At 43.3% G+C, this 17,359-nt stretch overlaps 1 protein-coding gene across 31 annotated transcripts in view; it reads left to right on the top strand.

Annotated features, from left to right (window-relative positions):
• The window catches only part of EPB41L3 (erythrocyte membrane protein band 4.1 like 3), a 197,957-nt gene extending 188,707 nt beyond the window's left edge, over window positions 1-9,250 (top strand). For 10 of the 31 annotated variants that reach the window (XM_084887184.1, XM_084887213.1, XM_084887208.1 and 7 more), the window contains 10 exons: window positions 35-109; window positions 470-559; window positions 1,531-2,274; window positions 2,762-2,884; window positions 3,566-3,949; window positions 4,657-4,788; window positions 5,580-5,678; window positions 6,255-6,335; window positions 6,609-6,725; window positions 8,149-9,250. In XM_084887184.1, the coding sequence (XP_084743310.1) occupies window positions 35-109; window positions 470-559; window positions 1,531-2,274; window positions 2,762-2,884; window positions 3,566-3,949; window positions 4,657-4,788; window positions 5,580-5,678; window positions 6,255-6,335; window positions 6,609-6,719 (1,839 nt within the window). In that variant the 3' untranslated portion in view covers window positions 6,720-6,725; window positions 8,149-9,250. The remainder of the gene's footprint in view (window positions 1-34; window positions 110-469; window positions 560-1,530; window positions 2,275-2,761; window positions 2,885-3,565; window positions 3,950-4,656; window positions 4,789-5,579; window positions 5,679-6,254; window positions 6,336-6,608; window positions 6,726-8,148) is intronic. The other 21 variants (XM_084887207.1, XM_084887201.1, XM_084887199.1 and 18 more) reach the window with 9 other exon arrangements.
• Window positions 9,251-17,359: the final 8,109 nt, after the last annotated feature.

The following is a 17,359-nucleotide window of genomic DNA, read 5'->3' as shown; positions in this document are numbered from 1 at the left end:
CTCTTCTCCAACCCAACCCCCTTTATTCAAACAGACCAAAGAAGAAAGAGAGATTTCTGAAAAGGTTATATTTGTGCGGCAGGGAAGCTCTTCATTCCTTGAGTCTCAGGTAAAAAACAAGCATAAAAGAATTTTCCAAAAGGGCATTGCTCTTCAAACTGCAGTGTTATTAAAATGTCTTTAGTTTTGCTTTCTTTCCTAAAATTTACCTTGCTGAAAACGAAGGTAGGTATATATCATTTTTGCTTCGCTTCTGGGGAGGGAAGAAGGAATTTTCTCACCCTTGTACTAGTAGTTACCAGTTAGCCATCATTTCTTTGTGGCTTTTGGTCCTAGGTGGTTATGTCTGTGTGCGGGCATTTCTAATTACTGGAACTCTTCTCTGTTTGTTTTACCCTTCATGCGATACTGACCTGGATGGCTTTGTGTGGCTTTGAATGTTCTGAATTTCTATTGGTTTCCCCACTAGCCGAGTGTGGTAACGAGACTGCGGGAAGGAGACTCTGCGGTTACCTCTCAGCAAATCATTTTCCAGAAAACTGTCCCGTCGACCCTAGAGGTTATTTTTCACTTCCTTTCATTTAACACAGCACCAACAAGCTGATGAGTCTGCACTTCTTTTTTTCCTAAGACACACACATTTCTAGATTCAAGTTTGCAGGCAGTGATAAATATGCAAGTAGAAAACATTCCAATTTAAAATGGAAACCAAGGTGCTTACCTGCTCCTTGATTTCTCTACCTTCCGGAACATTTTAGACTAGTCAGCTGCCTGGTCCCATCCTATGAGGCTTCCCAAATGCAAGCATTCCTTAACTTTCATTTCTCCTGCCTTACTGGCCCTGATAGGAGGAAAGTGGCCAAGGGAACCTGAGACGGTGAACATCAGTTGTAAATAAGGTTGGAACGCAGTAGAGGCGTCTGTGGCCTGTTTATAAGAGGCTCCAATCATGTCCCAACAGCAGGAAATAGTTCCTTCTAACACCTTGAACACAGGCACATGCAATAGCTACTGAATAATGAGTGGTATAATGGATTGGACCTTCTCAGTAAGGAAGTATAACTTACATACATGCAAGTGTATTCCCAGAAACTTGTGGAATGCTGGCAAGTTCGTGTTGAGACCAACAGATAGGAAGACACTGTTAGGTTTCATGTGAAAAACTGGCTTCTTGTGTCAACACAAGTAAAGCTAAATAACCTCCACAACCACTTCATGGTTATATCATTTAATGTTAAAATACAGATGTTTAACATACGATCAGATATAGTTCTTACAGAGTTTACCACCAAAGTGTGTTTCTACTTAGAAATCTGACATTGCAGCTCCACATGCAGACTGTATTCTGAACTGAAGGTTAGAGCTTACACATTTCCGGCGAGAAGAAATGGCAGCGGTCTTTATTAGATGGCACCAGCCTGTACAGTCACACGAGTGTAGCTCTTTGTCCTGATCTTCTTAAAGGGTTCTTGTTTTAGAAATGAGATGCCATCAAGCGTTTCTAACTTAGCTTTTATATTCCACATATAGGGCACAGAGGACTGGGTTTTTGTAGACAAAATACCCACTGAGGTAGTTGATGGTGATTCGAAAAAGATTGTGACTTACAAGGTGGTGACCATGAGCAGTAGAAGTGGTGACATCCCCGCCTCCGCCGCCGACCTGTTACGCTCTAGTACCCTTGAAATGCAGAGCTTCCACGACCTGGCCCAGGAAATGCAATCGAGAGAAGCAAGCACCCAGCAGATACACGCCCTGGGGAAGTCCTATGACACCGCGTCTGGGAAGATCGTGACCATGACGGAGAAAGCCCAGGAGGAAGAGAAGGGAGTGCAGCCCTCGGGCTTTGAAGTCTTCCAGAAGATGGAGCCCAGGAAGGCCACCCCCGTGGGGACCGAGTACGAGGTCCTGGAAGCCATCACAGATGAGACATCCAAGCGAGCGTCCGAGGGCCACACCCCGAAGCGCAGGCAGTCCGAGTCCCTGGCTCCCATCCAAGAAGCCGAGTCCCGGAGGCAGAGCCCCCAGGAGGAGGAGGAAGAGGAGGATGGTAGCAGCCGGGCCCGGGCGCTGGGCGAGGGCACAGCTCTGCACGGGGACCTGGGCAGCGTGCGGTGGAGCCACGCTGAGCACACCCAGGAGGGGGAGGCCCTGAAAGTGGGGCTCTTTGGTCCCCGAAGGAAGAGCCTGTCAGAGTGGAGGTACTCCCAGGAGCCAGCCATCAGCGTCACCACTGCTCATTACCTTACCGAGTCTGCTACCTCCAGAGTCGTGGTAACCAGCGCCTTTCGTTCAGCCGCTGTTCCCGATGCCAGCATGGCCCAGTGCCCTTCCACCCCGAACCCTCCTGTTGATCTTGCTGTTTGGCTTTTCGTTCAGAGTAGCCAACCCGAGCTTTTTACTTTGGTTCATGGTCCGGTCGATCCTGCAGTCCAGAGAGCGTTAAAACACTTTTCGTTTTGTTTCCAGTGCCCCGTTCCCGAGATGCGATAAGTTGCTGCTGTGGCTTGCAAGGAGGGGGGAAAAATGACCCGCTTAAACCAGCGCCTCCCTAACCCTAATAACTCTCTGCTTCACCCAGCAAGAGCTCGTGGTCACCTCGATTGGCTGTGTTAGCTCCCATTCTTTTCCGTTCCGAAGTCTCCAGTAGATCCTTCCTCCCACCTCCGCCTCCAGCTCTGTCTAACCAGCTGTGAATGTGCTGTGCGCCTGCCTCAGTCCTTGTCTCTGTGCTTGACTCTCCCTCTCTTTGTTCTCTCAGACTAAGCAGTCTTCTGGTGAAAAGCTCATGGATGGCTCTGAAATCTTCAGCTTATTAGAGTCTGCGAGAAAACCGACAGAATTCATAGGAGGGGTTACGTCCTCTTCTCAGACCTGGGTTCAGGTGGCCTTCGCTTCCATCCTTGGCTTCTGACTCTGCCTGTTTGGCCTTGCTTGCTTGCTTTATGCCTGTTTGTTGTTGTTGTTGTTGTTGTTGTTGTTGTGTGTGTGTGTGTGTGTGTGTGACACCTGAGTGAGCTTTGCCTCAAACACCTCAAAGGTGCCCTCAGTTCTTTTCCATCATGCCTGCATGGCGTGCCTGTCATATGCATTTGTTTCCGTTACAAAAACATACTTCAGATACTCAAAAGGCAATGGTGATGAGAAGTTTTAATGGCATTCAATTTTCTAAACCATTTTATGTCACCTCTATTAGGTCTAAGAAAGCAACCCAAACCAATGTGAATGTGCTAAAAAAAAAAAAAAAAAAAAGCTTTTCTTTATTTTGTTTGGTTTTTTGCTGGTGGTGGTGGTTGTTTATTATTTAAGTTGTGTTTTGCACTTTGTTTTGTTTCTTTTGCGGATATCCCAAAGTAGCAGCACAGAGTCTAATGTGCATGACGTGGCAGAGGGCAGGCGTCAAAGATTCTGGTGGGAGGGATGAAGCTCATTTATATTTCCTAAAGTGTTTATGGTTATAAGCACTTCACACTGGCTTTGGGCATCCTGGTGAGTGACATCTTTTGTGGGCTTTTTAACCTGTGGTTTATGGAAAGTCGCACTGACACAGTCTTTCCCCATACAGAAAACAGAAACCAAGGTGGAGTCCAGTGAAACGGAGGCCGAAACTACCCAGCCCGCCCAGCCACTTAGCACAGAGAAGGTTGTGCAGGAAATGGTGGTGGTGGAGGAAAGACGTGTGATGAATGTGCATGCAAGTGGGGATGCTTCTTACGCGGCTGGAGAGGACGCGGATGCTGCAGCACAGGCAGCATCTGCTGGTGCTTCTAGCGTTAAAGGGACGGAGGGCTCTGCGCTGACGGAGGGGGCTAAGGAGGAGGAAGGGGAGGTGGCCGACAAAGCTGTCCCGGAACAGGAAGAAACGGCCACTGCTTCCCGGGAGCCAGAGGAGGAGCAGAGTGTAACGGTCCACGTTTCTGAAACTTTGGAACAAAAACCTCATTTTGAGGTAACTAGTAGTTCATTTACTTTTAGCACTAATGTAAACTGATTTTGAGTCCTTGAAATTTAGCTAAGCATAAAGATGGAGCTGATTTTTAAATTTCTATCTTTTTCAAGTGCATTTTGTTTCTCCTCTTATTTCTGTCGTGCATGGCAATTATGGGTCTCCTGCAAACACATATAACGATTCTTAATAATATATAGTTCCAGGAAGTGGTTTTCTGCTCTTAGTGCAATTATTATAATTAGTAGTAAACCTGGGAAGTGCATGTCCAGCCTGGATATTAGAAAATATCAGAACTTGATCCTTTATCCTGTTTCCTTGTAATTCTTAAAGTATTGGGAGCAGGGGAGTTATGTCTTATTACTTGTTCCTTTCTAAGAAGTTCATATGTTTTAAAAGGCTAATCTATGATTTTTTTTATTAAGATTAGTTTATGAGATCAAGGAAGGGGGACAAAAAAATAGTTTATGTCCTTCAAAATGTTTTCCTTTACCTGGAACATTCCACATAAAGATGCCGTGGAATTCTGGGAGACTGTTGGACATGGTCTGTGGTGTGCCTCACTTCCCAACTTCCCTAACCTCATGGAATATGAAAACATTTATTTCACACTAACCTGTGCTTGTATACATCCACCAGACGGGGAGGGAAAAAGCCAAAACTGTGTTTGTACAAACTAACAGCCACTCTCCTACTTCCCGTTGGTGCAGTCATCCACTGTGAAGACAGAAACCATCAGTTTTGGCAGTGTGTCACCAGGAGGATCAAAGCTCGAAATTTCTACCAAGGAACTGCCCGTCGTCCACACAGAAACCAAAACCATAACATACGAATCCTCAGAGGTAAGAGTCTGTGAAGACCAGAACCTGGCACTCTGTTCTATCCCTTTCATGGCTGAGTGTGTTTATATAGTATAACTGCATGATTTTCAATTTGTGAGACTCAGAGGACCCAGCAGCTAGACTGTCTGTTAAGAGTGGTTTAGTACTGATTGTGGGGTATCAGGCACCTTAAACAAGTCTTCCTACATCTCAAAAGGTAGAAAAAGTCCCAGACATCTATTTCCATAGCCATCAATAAGGAAAATATTGACCCAAGCAGCCACTGCTCTCATTTCTGAAGTCCCCGCTTTATTAATGATTAGAGGCCCGATGCACAAAGATTCGTGCAAGAATGGGCCTTCCTTCCCCTGGCTTTGGCACCGCCTTTGCTTCAGCCAGGAGCTGCCTTTCCACCTCCCCACACTGCCCAGATGCCCAGAGTGGCTGGGGCGGTGCAGAAAGCTTGAGTTATCGCCATGGCAACGATTCAAGTGTCCTGCCTCCAGCCACTCAGAGCCTCTGTGTGCAAATTAACCCATCATCTTTGTTGGCTTAATTTGCATACTCCTGATTGGCTGTTGGGCGCTGTTAAGATGTGATCAATTTGCATCTTTCTCTTTTATTAGTGTAGATGTTTAACTCTGGCCACATCTGGGTCAGTCTGTAGCCATACTGGCAGCTGCCAGATGCTGATTGAGGTGCCCAGTGATTGTGAGAGACAACTAAGCACCATAATGCTCTAAACTAACTGCAAACATCTGGAGAGGTAATGTTAAGAGTTGAGTGTGGCATCTTATTCTTTGCTTGCTTAGGTTGATCCTAGTGCTGATTTGGAGCCCGGTGTGCTAATGAGTGCACAGACAATCACATCAGAAACCACCTGTTCCACCACCACCACCCACATCACCAAAGTAAGGCCTTCCCTCGGAACGTTTTCTAGGTCTGGCTGCATATGCAGATAGTTATGTGACTCTCGTTATGCCAGGATAGCTGCATTGGAGCTTTCTCAACTGCTGTATTTATGGTATATTTGTCCTCCTGAGCTAGTTCGGTTTAGGAATATATGGTCTGATAACCTTTGCTTACCTGACACTAGTGCTTGGCACATGATAGGTGCTCCAGAAGCACTGGCCAGCCAAATCCAAAGGGTTCCATTCCATCCTTGTTTCTAAAATTAAGAATTTAAAATAACTGCCATAGAATTCTGTTTCATTTCTTAACGAATGATATTGTGATAACTATGCATGGTGTCACATGGGCACTAGGCATACCAGGGTCATAACTCCATAAACTATATAACTGTCTAATCACTATGTTGTACACCTGAAACTGACACAGCATCCTGTGTCAACTGTAATTGAAAACTTAGGCGGGGGGAAAGAATGATGTTACTTACAACTGGGTCAGCAGCTTCTGCCATTTCCTCCATTGAACCAAGATTATTCCTCCACGTGGGAAAACTCATAACACTCGTCTCTTCCTTCCAGACTGTGAAAGGAGGCATTTCAGAGACGAGAATTGAGAAGCGAATAGTCATCACGGGCGATGCGGACATCGACCATGACCAGGTAGTGTGTGTCAGATGTTCAATACCCGGTCAGAAGGGCAGACAAACACTGGTTGGCCCTGTTCTTCCCAGTGCTATTCTTCCAGTCCAGCATGTAAACTAAACAATTTTCTGATTAACTTTCCAAAATACAATGTCCAATTCCTTTTGCAATCATTGTACCTCATTTGTAAATTGTGAATATAGATCTAGCTCATGAGTCTCCACCTTGCTACTGATCATGCATGTCCCACCTCCTTTTTGTCTTTGCCCTTCTGTGATTTCCTGGGGATAGGCGCTGGCTCAGGCAATTAAAGAGGCCAAAGAGCAGCACCCTGACATGTCAGTGACCAAAGTAGTGGTCCATAAAGAGACAGAGATCACACCAGAAGATGGAGAGGATTGACCCCAGGTAAGAGGTGGCACTGATTCACTTGGCTTGGCCTCGGCTGGCATGTGGCATGAGGCACTTTCCCCTCATCTTTCACCTGACTCCGCCCTTTCCTTTTTTCTCTCACTGGCATTTGCAGGGCTGGCTGGTAACCAAAAGGGTGGAGAATTGTTTGGCAGGTGCTTGCTTATTTTAGATGTGGAGGTTCCATCCAGAAGACTTTGCAGACACTGCCAGCTAGAGGATAAAGGAAAAGCAGAGTCCTTGCTTGCGAGATCTTGCTAGCGTTTGCTTTTAGTCCTTGTCCTATACTCATTTCCTTAGCCAATCTGCAAGGCCAAATTTGATTTTACTTGCCATGTGACCTGCTCAGGTGCAATATGTGTGTTCCAAATACTAGGGAAATAAAATATACTCCTTATTCCTTTTGATGGCAACATTATCCCATTGTAAGCTTTTTCTTCGACTGTGTTTGGTTATAGCCTGGGTATGCTTTTGTTTGCTTTGGTTTTGTTGTTGTTGTTGTTTTCATTGGAAACCTGAGCACTGACTTTCATTTTGGATGCCTTATATTTCCTGTATTCTTTGGGTTGATTTCCCCCCTCCTGGTGTAGAATTGCGTTTCAGGAGGAGAAAAATTCAGTCCTGTGGTCCTGCTTTCCTGCAGGAAGCGCATGCCCTCCCAGCTGCTGTTGGGCCGGCATCGCAAGCAAACAGCATCCTCTGTGTGTGCGCAGACTTGTCATGCATACTAACCTGCCGTGCAAGCATTTGTGGGGTTCTCAGCACCATAGCGGGCTTTGAATGCTGAATGCAACTGATGAGCTACTTGCACACTTGGCTATGTGATAAATGTCTCTTAAATGTTTTACATGCGTAAAATGAAAGAAGTTGATTCTCTGACTTTGGTTTAAGAAACATAGATTGACAAGAGACCTCTCCTAAAGAAAAACATAAAAACCACTCAGATTCGTTATTAAGTAACTTGAAAAATAGTAATTTGGAAGATAGAAAGCAAAAAAGGATTCTCCACAGAGCTTCAGCCACTTGGGTGATGCTGTAGTTATTCAAGACAGAGCGTATCAGTGGCTTACACTGATATTTTACAGCCTCTTGTCAAAAAGAGCATTGAATAGCCGGCTGGTGTGGCTCAGTGGTTGAACATGAAATCAGGAACCAAGAGATCACCTGTTCAATTCATGATCAGGGCACATGCCCATGTTATGGGCTCAGTCCCCAGTGTGGGGCATGCAGGAGGCAGCCAATCAATGATGTTTCTCTCTCGTCAATATTTCTATCTGTCTTTCTTTCTCTCTCTCTCTAAAGATCAATAAAAAATACTTTAAAAAAAAAAAAAGCATTGGATAACCTGCAAGATACTTTTCTTCTGACCTTGATGTTGGGTGCTTTCAAATGCATAACTGACCAACTCTCTTTTCTACAGGAATAACTTAGCCTGCACAGGAATCCAGTCATGCAAACCATTAGGAAAACCAGAGCCTATATGGAGTTCTTTCTTCTCACCCCACTGACTTGTATCTGCCCGTGGAAACTTTCAATCCAGAAGAACAAACCTTGACCGTTAATTAAAGACACTGGCAGAGAAATCTTCCCATAATAAAGCAATCCGAATCAGCAGCACTAAACTGATATTGCATGAAGCAACGATAAAATTACAAAAAGAGCAACATTTTTAATTTTCACAAAGTGTCTAAGTTTTCAGCTATACCTGCACGTTCATAACCAACAATATAAACCGTGATCTCATGTAACACATAACCAATCCATGCCTTTTATAGTTTATTATCATTAAAGTCTAAACAAAATTGCAGTTTCTTAGGTGACAGATCTTTTGTTTACAGATAAATGAAGATTACCCTAAAATGCTAGAAGCTGTCTAGGTCCATTGTGTCAGGTTTATCCCAGATTAGATGTGCCAATAGCCGAGTCCACTCAGTCAACACTTGAATCTTGTACTTGTTTCACCTGGTTTTATTACTCTTAACCCATAAACAGTGATGACTCTCTGATCCTCTGGAAATATTTAATGCTTCCAGTCCTGCTTTGTGTAATTTAATTCATTATAAGGTAGTACTGATTTTAGCATATTAATGTGATTTCTTCCTTGTCATCCACTTTGGTCTGCGTTCAATCTTGAAAGATTTCCAGAGTTCCCTATCAGATCCTAAATATGTAAATTGTCATTATTTGGGGGGAAAATATGTATTTTTATTAGTTCACAATATTCTAAATTTCACTGTTGGGGTGTTTTATTTTGTTTTTTCCTATCTTCATTTCTTATGTTTTTTAATTGCTCTTCTTTTATTTAAAAAAAAAACCTTTTATTTCCAAATCTGGTCCATATTTACAACTTAGTTCAGAGCCAAGCCTTAAACTGTACAGAATTTCCACTGTAATTAAGCTATTTACTGTTTAGTTATAAATAGACTTCAAAAAGATATATTCTCCATTACACTGTCTACTGCATCACTCAGCCCATGGTGAATGTATGTTTCTGCATAGCGAAATAAAAAACGGTAAATGCATTCTCTGTGTACTAATTTCAGTATTCTATGTGGTTCGCCCAGACAACATCAGAGGCCTTATTCATCTGCATTGTAGAGCTAGCCTGTCTTTGTATGATAAAAAGTGTACATATGATGACATAGTGTGTGGACTATTTCAAGTTTTGGAGATGGGGAGCAAAATCTAGAATAATAAAAGCATAGTATGCAAATCAACTGAACAGCAGAATGACCTTCCGAACAACCATGCTATGTCACACACTGGCGCCAGGCCAGCCAAGGCGGGTGCAATGCTATTGGTCGGGGGCCCAGCCATCACTCTATGATCGCCCTGCAGAAGGAGGCCAAGACCACTGACCAGCAGGCTGCAGTGAGTGGGCAGGGCCTCCCTCTGTGGGGCTTGATCTAACACCCCTAAGAGGGGGGCCCAGGCTACCTGGCTGGCAGCACTACTGCCGGTAGCCTGGGCCTTCCTCTGCGGGGACAATGCCCAGCCTGGTGGTCAGGGCCTACCTTTTGGGGTGATCGATCATGGGGCTCCTGGACTGTGAGAGGTCCCAGGCCAGGCTGAGGGACCCCTTCCCCCCCCCCCCCCCATGCACGAATAATGTGCACCGGGCCTCTAGTACATATATAAATGGTTGCCTACGAAGGCCTTTTTACAAAGTACAGGATCTCAACTTCAAAGTTTTGACTTTTTTATAAGAAAAGAACCTCTGTTACATCACCAGGTTTCTGGCTACCTTTAACCTACCGAGAGCCACCTCTTGCTCATGTCAGCCCCGTGGCTGAACAGGTTACCCACGTGCGTTCCACGGAGGCCCACGCAGTGTGTGCCCGCAGCTCATCCGCATCAAACTCTTCGCATGTCAGGGGCGGAGAATAAGACTTTTGGTTACCAACTGCCAACCTGGTACTTGCTGGCATTTCCTACCATGTCATGCTTTATCTAACTTTCTGAGGCTTTTTTTTTTTTTTTAAGTCTTAAAAAAAAAAAAAAAAAATTCCCATGAAATTGTTAGATTTGATCACGTTCTTGGACCTATTGAAGTTACTGCATTCTTATCATTTCCCTCTGAAGGTGTTATCAGCTTGTCCTTACTGTCAGCACTGAGTGTTCATTTTAGGAACCAAAACATCCTTTCCATTGTGTTTGAAGCCAAACAGAAACGTGTTGAGAAAAATTAACACTTTATTGATTTGAAATGGTGTCCCCAGGACCCTGCACCCAATCTGCTTAGTGTGTGTCCTTCAGGTTGTACCAGTTTTACTATTTTAAAGCAAAACCAGTGTGTTCCCGTTTTTCTGTCCTCAGCTGTAAGTGTTCATTTTTATAAACTGACACGTTATCAAGGAAGTTATACATTTTCAGCTTTCTTTCCTTCTCTGTTGCCGCTCTTCAGAACGTCCCAGCCTCCACGCACTGCCGTGAAAGCCTCTGCCACGTGTTTGTGCACTTGTGACAGCAGAGCCCACTGTCTAACACCAAAACCTGCAGCTGCTCTCCATTCCTGTGGAACCAATTACTACGGAAGTAGCAGCTTAAAACAGCACACATTCACTATCTAGGTTTCTGCAGGTCACGTGGCGGTGTGGTTTCTCTGGGTCCTCTGCAAAGCTGAGGTTGGGTTGCAACCGAGAAGATCTTGCTTCCACGCTTTTTTTCCAGCCGTTCGCAGAATGCGTTTTTCTCATGGTCATGAGACCCTGGACAGCTTGCTTCTGGAAAGCCGACAACAGAGGGAGAAAGGAAGGATCTCCCAGCCAGACAGTGTCAGACAGCATAATCGGGAGCAGCTTCCTACCACCTTTGCCATACTCTGCTGATAGAAGCAAGTCATGGGTTCTGCTCACAGCATCAACACATTTAAATGTTACATTTGGAGGGTGGTCAAGACCTACCTAACATTCCCTGATTCAACAGTTTTAAAGATGAATTCCACTCATAAAAACGGGCTTATGCCTATTGCTAAACTCAGGTGATCTTAGAACATTTTTTAGCCATTACTACTGGACATTTTTTAGCCATTACTGATACAGAAAAACGTAGCATTGTGGTCTGTGTGAAAAAAGAGCCTGGATGTTATTCTTTAAGAAACTGAAGAATTCCCCTTCTCTTAGCTATTTGCCTCATAGCAAAGAAATGCTTCTTGGTTCCTCTGAGATCAGGCCAAGGACCATAAGAAAACAAGAATTTAGGCTTCTCTCAAGGAGCAGAAAAGCAAACTGCAAATCTAAAGGCATATGGTCCAGCCTATTGGTAACCTGCAGTTTCTACTAATCACACAGGGATCTGAAAATAATTCGCTGTGGCATTGTCAAGCCTTAAAAAAAACCTAGCCTTCCTCCCGGTAAAGGCTGCCTGCTTGAAGGCGCTGAGAGCTCAGCCCGGTGGTCACTCCTGGTCCTTCTGTAATTGGGATGAATGGGCAGAATCAGTGACACTGAGACACCCATCACTCAGAGAGAGAAATGAGGACAACACAGGTTGTGGGAATTACATAGAGTTTGACTTGCCTGGAACAATCCCCCCTGCCCCCACCTGCCTACTCTCTCTTTCTTTGAAATGTCACAGCCGATTTGGGTACAGTGAGATCTTGCACCTTGGGGACTGCTCAGCCCATTTTTCTTTAAAAACCGCTGTAATCCATTTCCTTCATTATGTCAACTTTCTAGCACATTTATTACACAATTTAAGTCAACAGCAACCTTAGCTATTTAAAAAAAAAAAAAACTCAACATGGAGCCTGGCTGGCGTGGCTCAGTGGTTGAGCCTCATCCTATGAACCAGGAGATCATGGTTTGATTCCCAATCAGGGCACAGGCCCCGGTTGCAAGCTCGATCCCCAGTGTGGGACGTTCAGGAGGCACATTAATGATTCTCTCATCATTGATGTTTCCACCTCTCACTCTCCCTTCCTCTCTAAAATCAATAAAAATATTTTTTTAAAAAAACAACATGGAGTCTAGAACATGGATCCAAAATTGCTTGTAAACTGAGGTTATGGGTTCCCTTTTAAATGCTTTTTTACCTCCCTCACTACCATTTAAGTGTCAGCCTTCCATTGCCATAGAGGTAGCCTTGTGTTTTAATTGGCATTTTACTCACTAAGTAAAATTGGATTATTCCATTTTATTAAAAGTATATTTTTTTGTGGCAGGCCATTGTGTTCTCAGAATTACATTTCATTTTGACAGTTTCTTATCAGAGCTGTTTAATTCCATTACAGCTGACAGAAGGCAGTAAGGACCCCCTTGAGTGTAGTTACCAACACATGTAGACACACAGACACACAAGTGTGGGTGTGCGCACACACACCTCTCGTTATTCTTTCAGGTAAATGTAATATTTAGAGATTGACCAGGTTCTTGTATTGCAAGCTTAATAAAAAGTTTATCAGCCAAGATAGTGTGCATTTTAGGGCACCCCAGGCAATGTGGAGGCACCAGAATATTTTTTGGCTGAATTTCAGACTTACACATTCTCCTTAAATAATATGAAATCCAATTCCTGATAAAGAAATGCACGTTTTAAGGTAGCTATAGTTATCAACAATCATTGGCAAAAATATTTGAATTGAAAGCTTTGGTGAGGGTACAAAGAAGAAGCCACTCAAACACACTTCTGATGGGAGTGTAAATCGGTAATCTATAAATAGATAAGTAGGTTGATAAAGACATGTTCTTAATTTCTCTATAATCCTTTTGAATCAACAAATCCACTTATGGGAATAGTTCCTTAAAAAGGAATTCATATACAAGGACGTTTCGCTCCATGTTTCTCATGAAAACCAAAAAGTTTAAACAGTAATTATTCAGCAAAGTGGGAAATAAAAATTTAAGTCATTTATGGTACGGTGTATAAGATTGAATACTATGCAACCACTGAAAGTTAAAATGGAGGAAATCCTGAAATGTTAGGTGCAAAATTGGAGAAAATGTCCACTCTAATGCCAACTAGTGAAATGCTCATCGGCCAGGGAAATGCTTGGGAGGATGTGTGCCCACGTGGGAGCAGTGATACTCTCTCTGACAGGAGAGCATACGACTTCTTTCTTCATGATGCTGTTTCTTTCCGTGTTTATCACCATTATTATACAGTATTTTAAAAAACAATAGGGAATAATACCAGTCATTTTATCTGGCAACTGAGAATAATGGAAAGTAAGAGGTATGTAAATGAGAAGAAATTTGAAAAATTGCCTTTTCAAAGCCATTATCAACCACCACTATTACAAATGCCTTTTAAAAGACTGACTTGCTTAGTCACACTCCAATCAGAATGGTGATAGATGAGTGTCATTATTGACAGCGAGGTTATTTTAAAGATACTGAAGTCTGAGCCTTCAGAGATTCTGAACTAATTGGCCTGGGCCTGGGGACCAGGCAATTCTATTTGAAAAAAAATTTGCAGATCAGTCCAATATACAGCCAGTGTGAACAGTCCCAGACCTCGTGAAATGCATCAGAATACATGGAGAACTTGTTAAAATCCTGGGCCTTGCCCGTAGGATTTCTGATTTCACAGGTCTGAGGCGAGACCCAAGGTTAGTTTTCCATCAGGTTCTTAGTGCTTCTGTCACTGCTGGTCAGAAGAACTACTGGCCTGGTGGAAAGAACAGTAATTTAGTATTGAGAAGATATGGTGAGATTCTTGATCTGGGAATCATCCTATCTAGTTAAAGAGTAATATGCAAATTGACCATCATTTCAACACACAAGATGGCCAGCAGGGCAGGGCAGTTGGGAGGGACCAGGCCTGCAAGGGAGGGCAGTAGGGGAGATCAAGCCTGCAGGGGAGGACAGTTAGGGATGACCAGGTCTGCAGGGGAGCAGTTAGACATCAATCAGGCTGGCAGGGGAGTGGTTAGGGGTGTTTAAGCTGGCAGGCAAAAGCGGTTAGAGGCAATCAGGAAGGCAAGCAGGCAAGCAGTTGGGAGCCAGCAGTCCTGGATTGTGAGAGGGATGTCTGACTGTCCTGGTACGATCAGGCCTGAACAGGCAGTCAGACATCCCTAGAGGAGTCCCAAATTGGAGAGGGTGCAGGCTGGGCTAAAGAACTCCCCCCTCCCCCTGTGCACGAATTTCATGCACTGGGCTTCTAGTCTTCTATAAAAGGAAATTAACTCATTCACATATAACTTATTGTAGAGATTGATGGAGACAATATTTTGAAAGTCATGTACAGAATGTTTCTAATGCTGTACAAGTCCAAGGCAATTCTGTTATCTTCCCATGTCTTGAGAGCCCATGAGATAAAGTAGAGTGGTTCCCGGGAACATGAAATGTAATATAAAATGCACATCATGTGCAAGCATCAGGTACTTTGAAATTTTAAAAACTTGGGTTTAAGGTGAAGAAGGGTTTCCTACAAAAAGAGATGATCTATTTTAAGCATGAAGCATGACCTCGCCACTCATGTTGAAAGCTGGGAGAGTACTAGATCGTCAGGAGCATCTGGGGAAATCTGGCCGGCCTTGGGTATTGCCATACTGATTAGGATGCTCTCAGGTTTTACCACTGAAATTATCCTTAAGATTGAAGACGTTCTCGGATATTCATGGTAGGGCAGCCTGGCTTCCCTCTGTACGAATCATTTCTCAGGTTTCTTCTAGGCATTTCTGGGAAAGGAAATTTTCCACCTCTCAGCAGCATCAGAAGTGGGAGTGAGTGGAGGAAGTTGGGCACAATGGGATCCAGGAGCAACAGGGAACTGGAGAGACCATTCAGCACAGGCTGGGTCTGCACTGGAGTTACCTGGCAGGAACCACAGAGCCTGCAAAGAGCCCAGGGCCAGGTGACAGTCGCACCCAAACACTGCAGGTCAGAACAGCACAAAGGGTAGGCAGCAAGCAGGCATGAAGACAGGACTGAGAAGGGCTTGACTGGAAAAGTCCACCAACTTACCAAGGACTTGCTTCTCTGGGGAAAGGGAGGCTTTTAAAAACCCTGTTATGACATATTTGCTTGTTCATGCCCCTTTCCTCCTAAGCATGAGCTGGCAGAGAGCAGGAAATGAAGAGGAAACAGAAGTCTAGTTGTGTGTCAGTCCATTGGATTGCCATTAATTAAGGGTTGACAGTAAATGCATGTGATTTAAGCCCAGTTGGTGTGGCTCAGTGGTTGAGCATTGAGCTATAACCAGGTGGTCACAGTTTGATTCATGGTCAGGGCATATGCCCGGGTTGCAGGCTCTATCCCTAGTGGGGATGCATACAAGGAGGCATCTGATCAATGATTCTCTCTCATCATTGATGTTTCGATCTCTTCTTCTCCCTTCCCTCTAAAATCAATAAAAATATATTTTAGAAAATATATATTTTTAAATGCATATGATTCAAGAATGTCATTTCATTGCAATTGTCCATGAAATGCTCCTACTATGCCCAGAATGACTCAGAGGTTTTTGTCTGGCACTATACATTAAAAAGAATAAACACCTGGATTCAGCCCTTTTAGATATGAAAAAAATGCTAAACACTATTTATAAGGCCATGCTCAACTTTTAGCCTACTAATACAGTGTATACACACACACACACACACACACACATACACACACACACACACACACACACTTTTGCTCTTTTGCTCAACTCACCCCTTTGCTTACAGTTCCAACATCTCCAGATGCCCACCACCACTCTCTAAGGTGGCTTTTCAGGGATCTTCTCCATCCTTGTTGGTTTTCCTTAACCTTGTCTTTCATTAAATGTTTTAAGTCATTCCCCTCTTTTTTTTTAAATATGTTTTTTATTGATTTTAGAGAGGAAGGGAGAGGGAGAGAGAGATAGAAACATCAATGATGAGAGAGTATCATTGATCAGCTGCCTCCTGCATGCCCCCCACTGGGGATCAAGCTTGCAACACTGGCATGTGCTCTTGACCAGAATCGAACCCAGGACCCTTCAGACCGCAGGTTGATGCTTTATCCACTGAGCCACACCAGTTAGGGCAAATCATCCCCTTTTGAGTACCATTTGTTCCTGCAAAATTATTTGATCTGTACAGCCATTCATTAGCTTTGTGACATTTGGGTATATTATCCATGTCTTTCTTACATACATCTATAAAGTGGGTGAATCTATAAAGTAGTCATTTGAACCATGTCAGAAACAAAATCCTAGAAAATTTGATTATCACAGCAGAACTTACATGAGCATCTTTCCCCTGCAAATAGAATCTTTGCACATTTAACAAAAATAAAAAGTAGTTCTGGCTTTCTGCATTTCTGGCCTTCCAAATTAAATAGTTCATGATCAAGGCCCACTGGAAAAATTGTAAGACAACCATCTCTATCACATTGATGGGGCAGGGAGTGGCTTTGAAATTGATATTGTGCCTGAAAAGGTGAGATGAAAGAGGAGAAAGTCATACTATAAGTAAATAATGACCACTATAAATATGTTGATATATCATTTAGCCTTTGAAATGCTATAGATGTGGTCTGATATTTTATGAACAGCATTTGCTAAAATTTGCTCTATCCCCATAGAATAAAATCCAAACTCTTCATTGTGGCATTCCAGGCCATCCACAGTCAGAACCCGCCCATCTTACCACCTTCATTCCTGGAGACTTCCCTGCTAGCCTAGGCAGGGGTGGGAACGTCTGGCCCATAGTCCATTTAAGGCCCGAGAAATCATTTGATCTAGCCCTGTCAAGACATCAGGGGTGAGTTAGTTAAATGACCAAATATAGCAGGCTAATTTTTAAATTGATCATTTTATATGGCCCTCCAATGATGTTATAAATATCCAAATGGCCCTTGGCAGAAAAACAGTTCCCCACCCCTGGAGTGTGTGGACACATTGAGTCACCACCCCTCAAGCCTGTGTTCACACTTTGGGAAATTTCTGATAGTAGGCCCTCTTTATTTGTGTTTCCCAACCTTATTTACCTAATAGTACACATAGAATATAATAATTTTGCATAGGAAATAGGTAAAATGGAAGGATTTGGTTAGATCTGTGGAGTTTTGTTAAAAGTTTACTTTTTTCTTTATGTAATTTTAAAATATAAAGTGTATACTAGGGGAAATAATTCTGAATTTTAAATATGTTTAAATAAAATAATGTTAATGATAAACTTTACATAGTCTTTCTATTAATGTATTTCTTAGATATCTATT

The sequence above is a fragment of the Pipistrellus hanaki genome, assembly GCF_964339955.1.
Source record: "Pipistrellus hanaki genome assembly, chromosome: 6".
In the NCBI taxonomy this organism is placed as follows: domain Eukaryota; kingdom Metazoa; phylum Chordata; class Mammalia; order Chiroptera; family Vespertilionidae; genus Pipistrellus; species Pipistrellus hanaki.
Note: the sequence above shows the minus strand (reverse complement) of the source record. Positions and strands in the feature narration are given on the sequence as shown.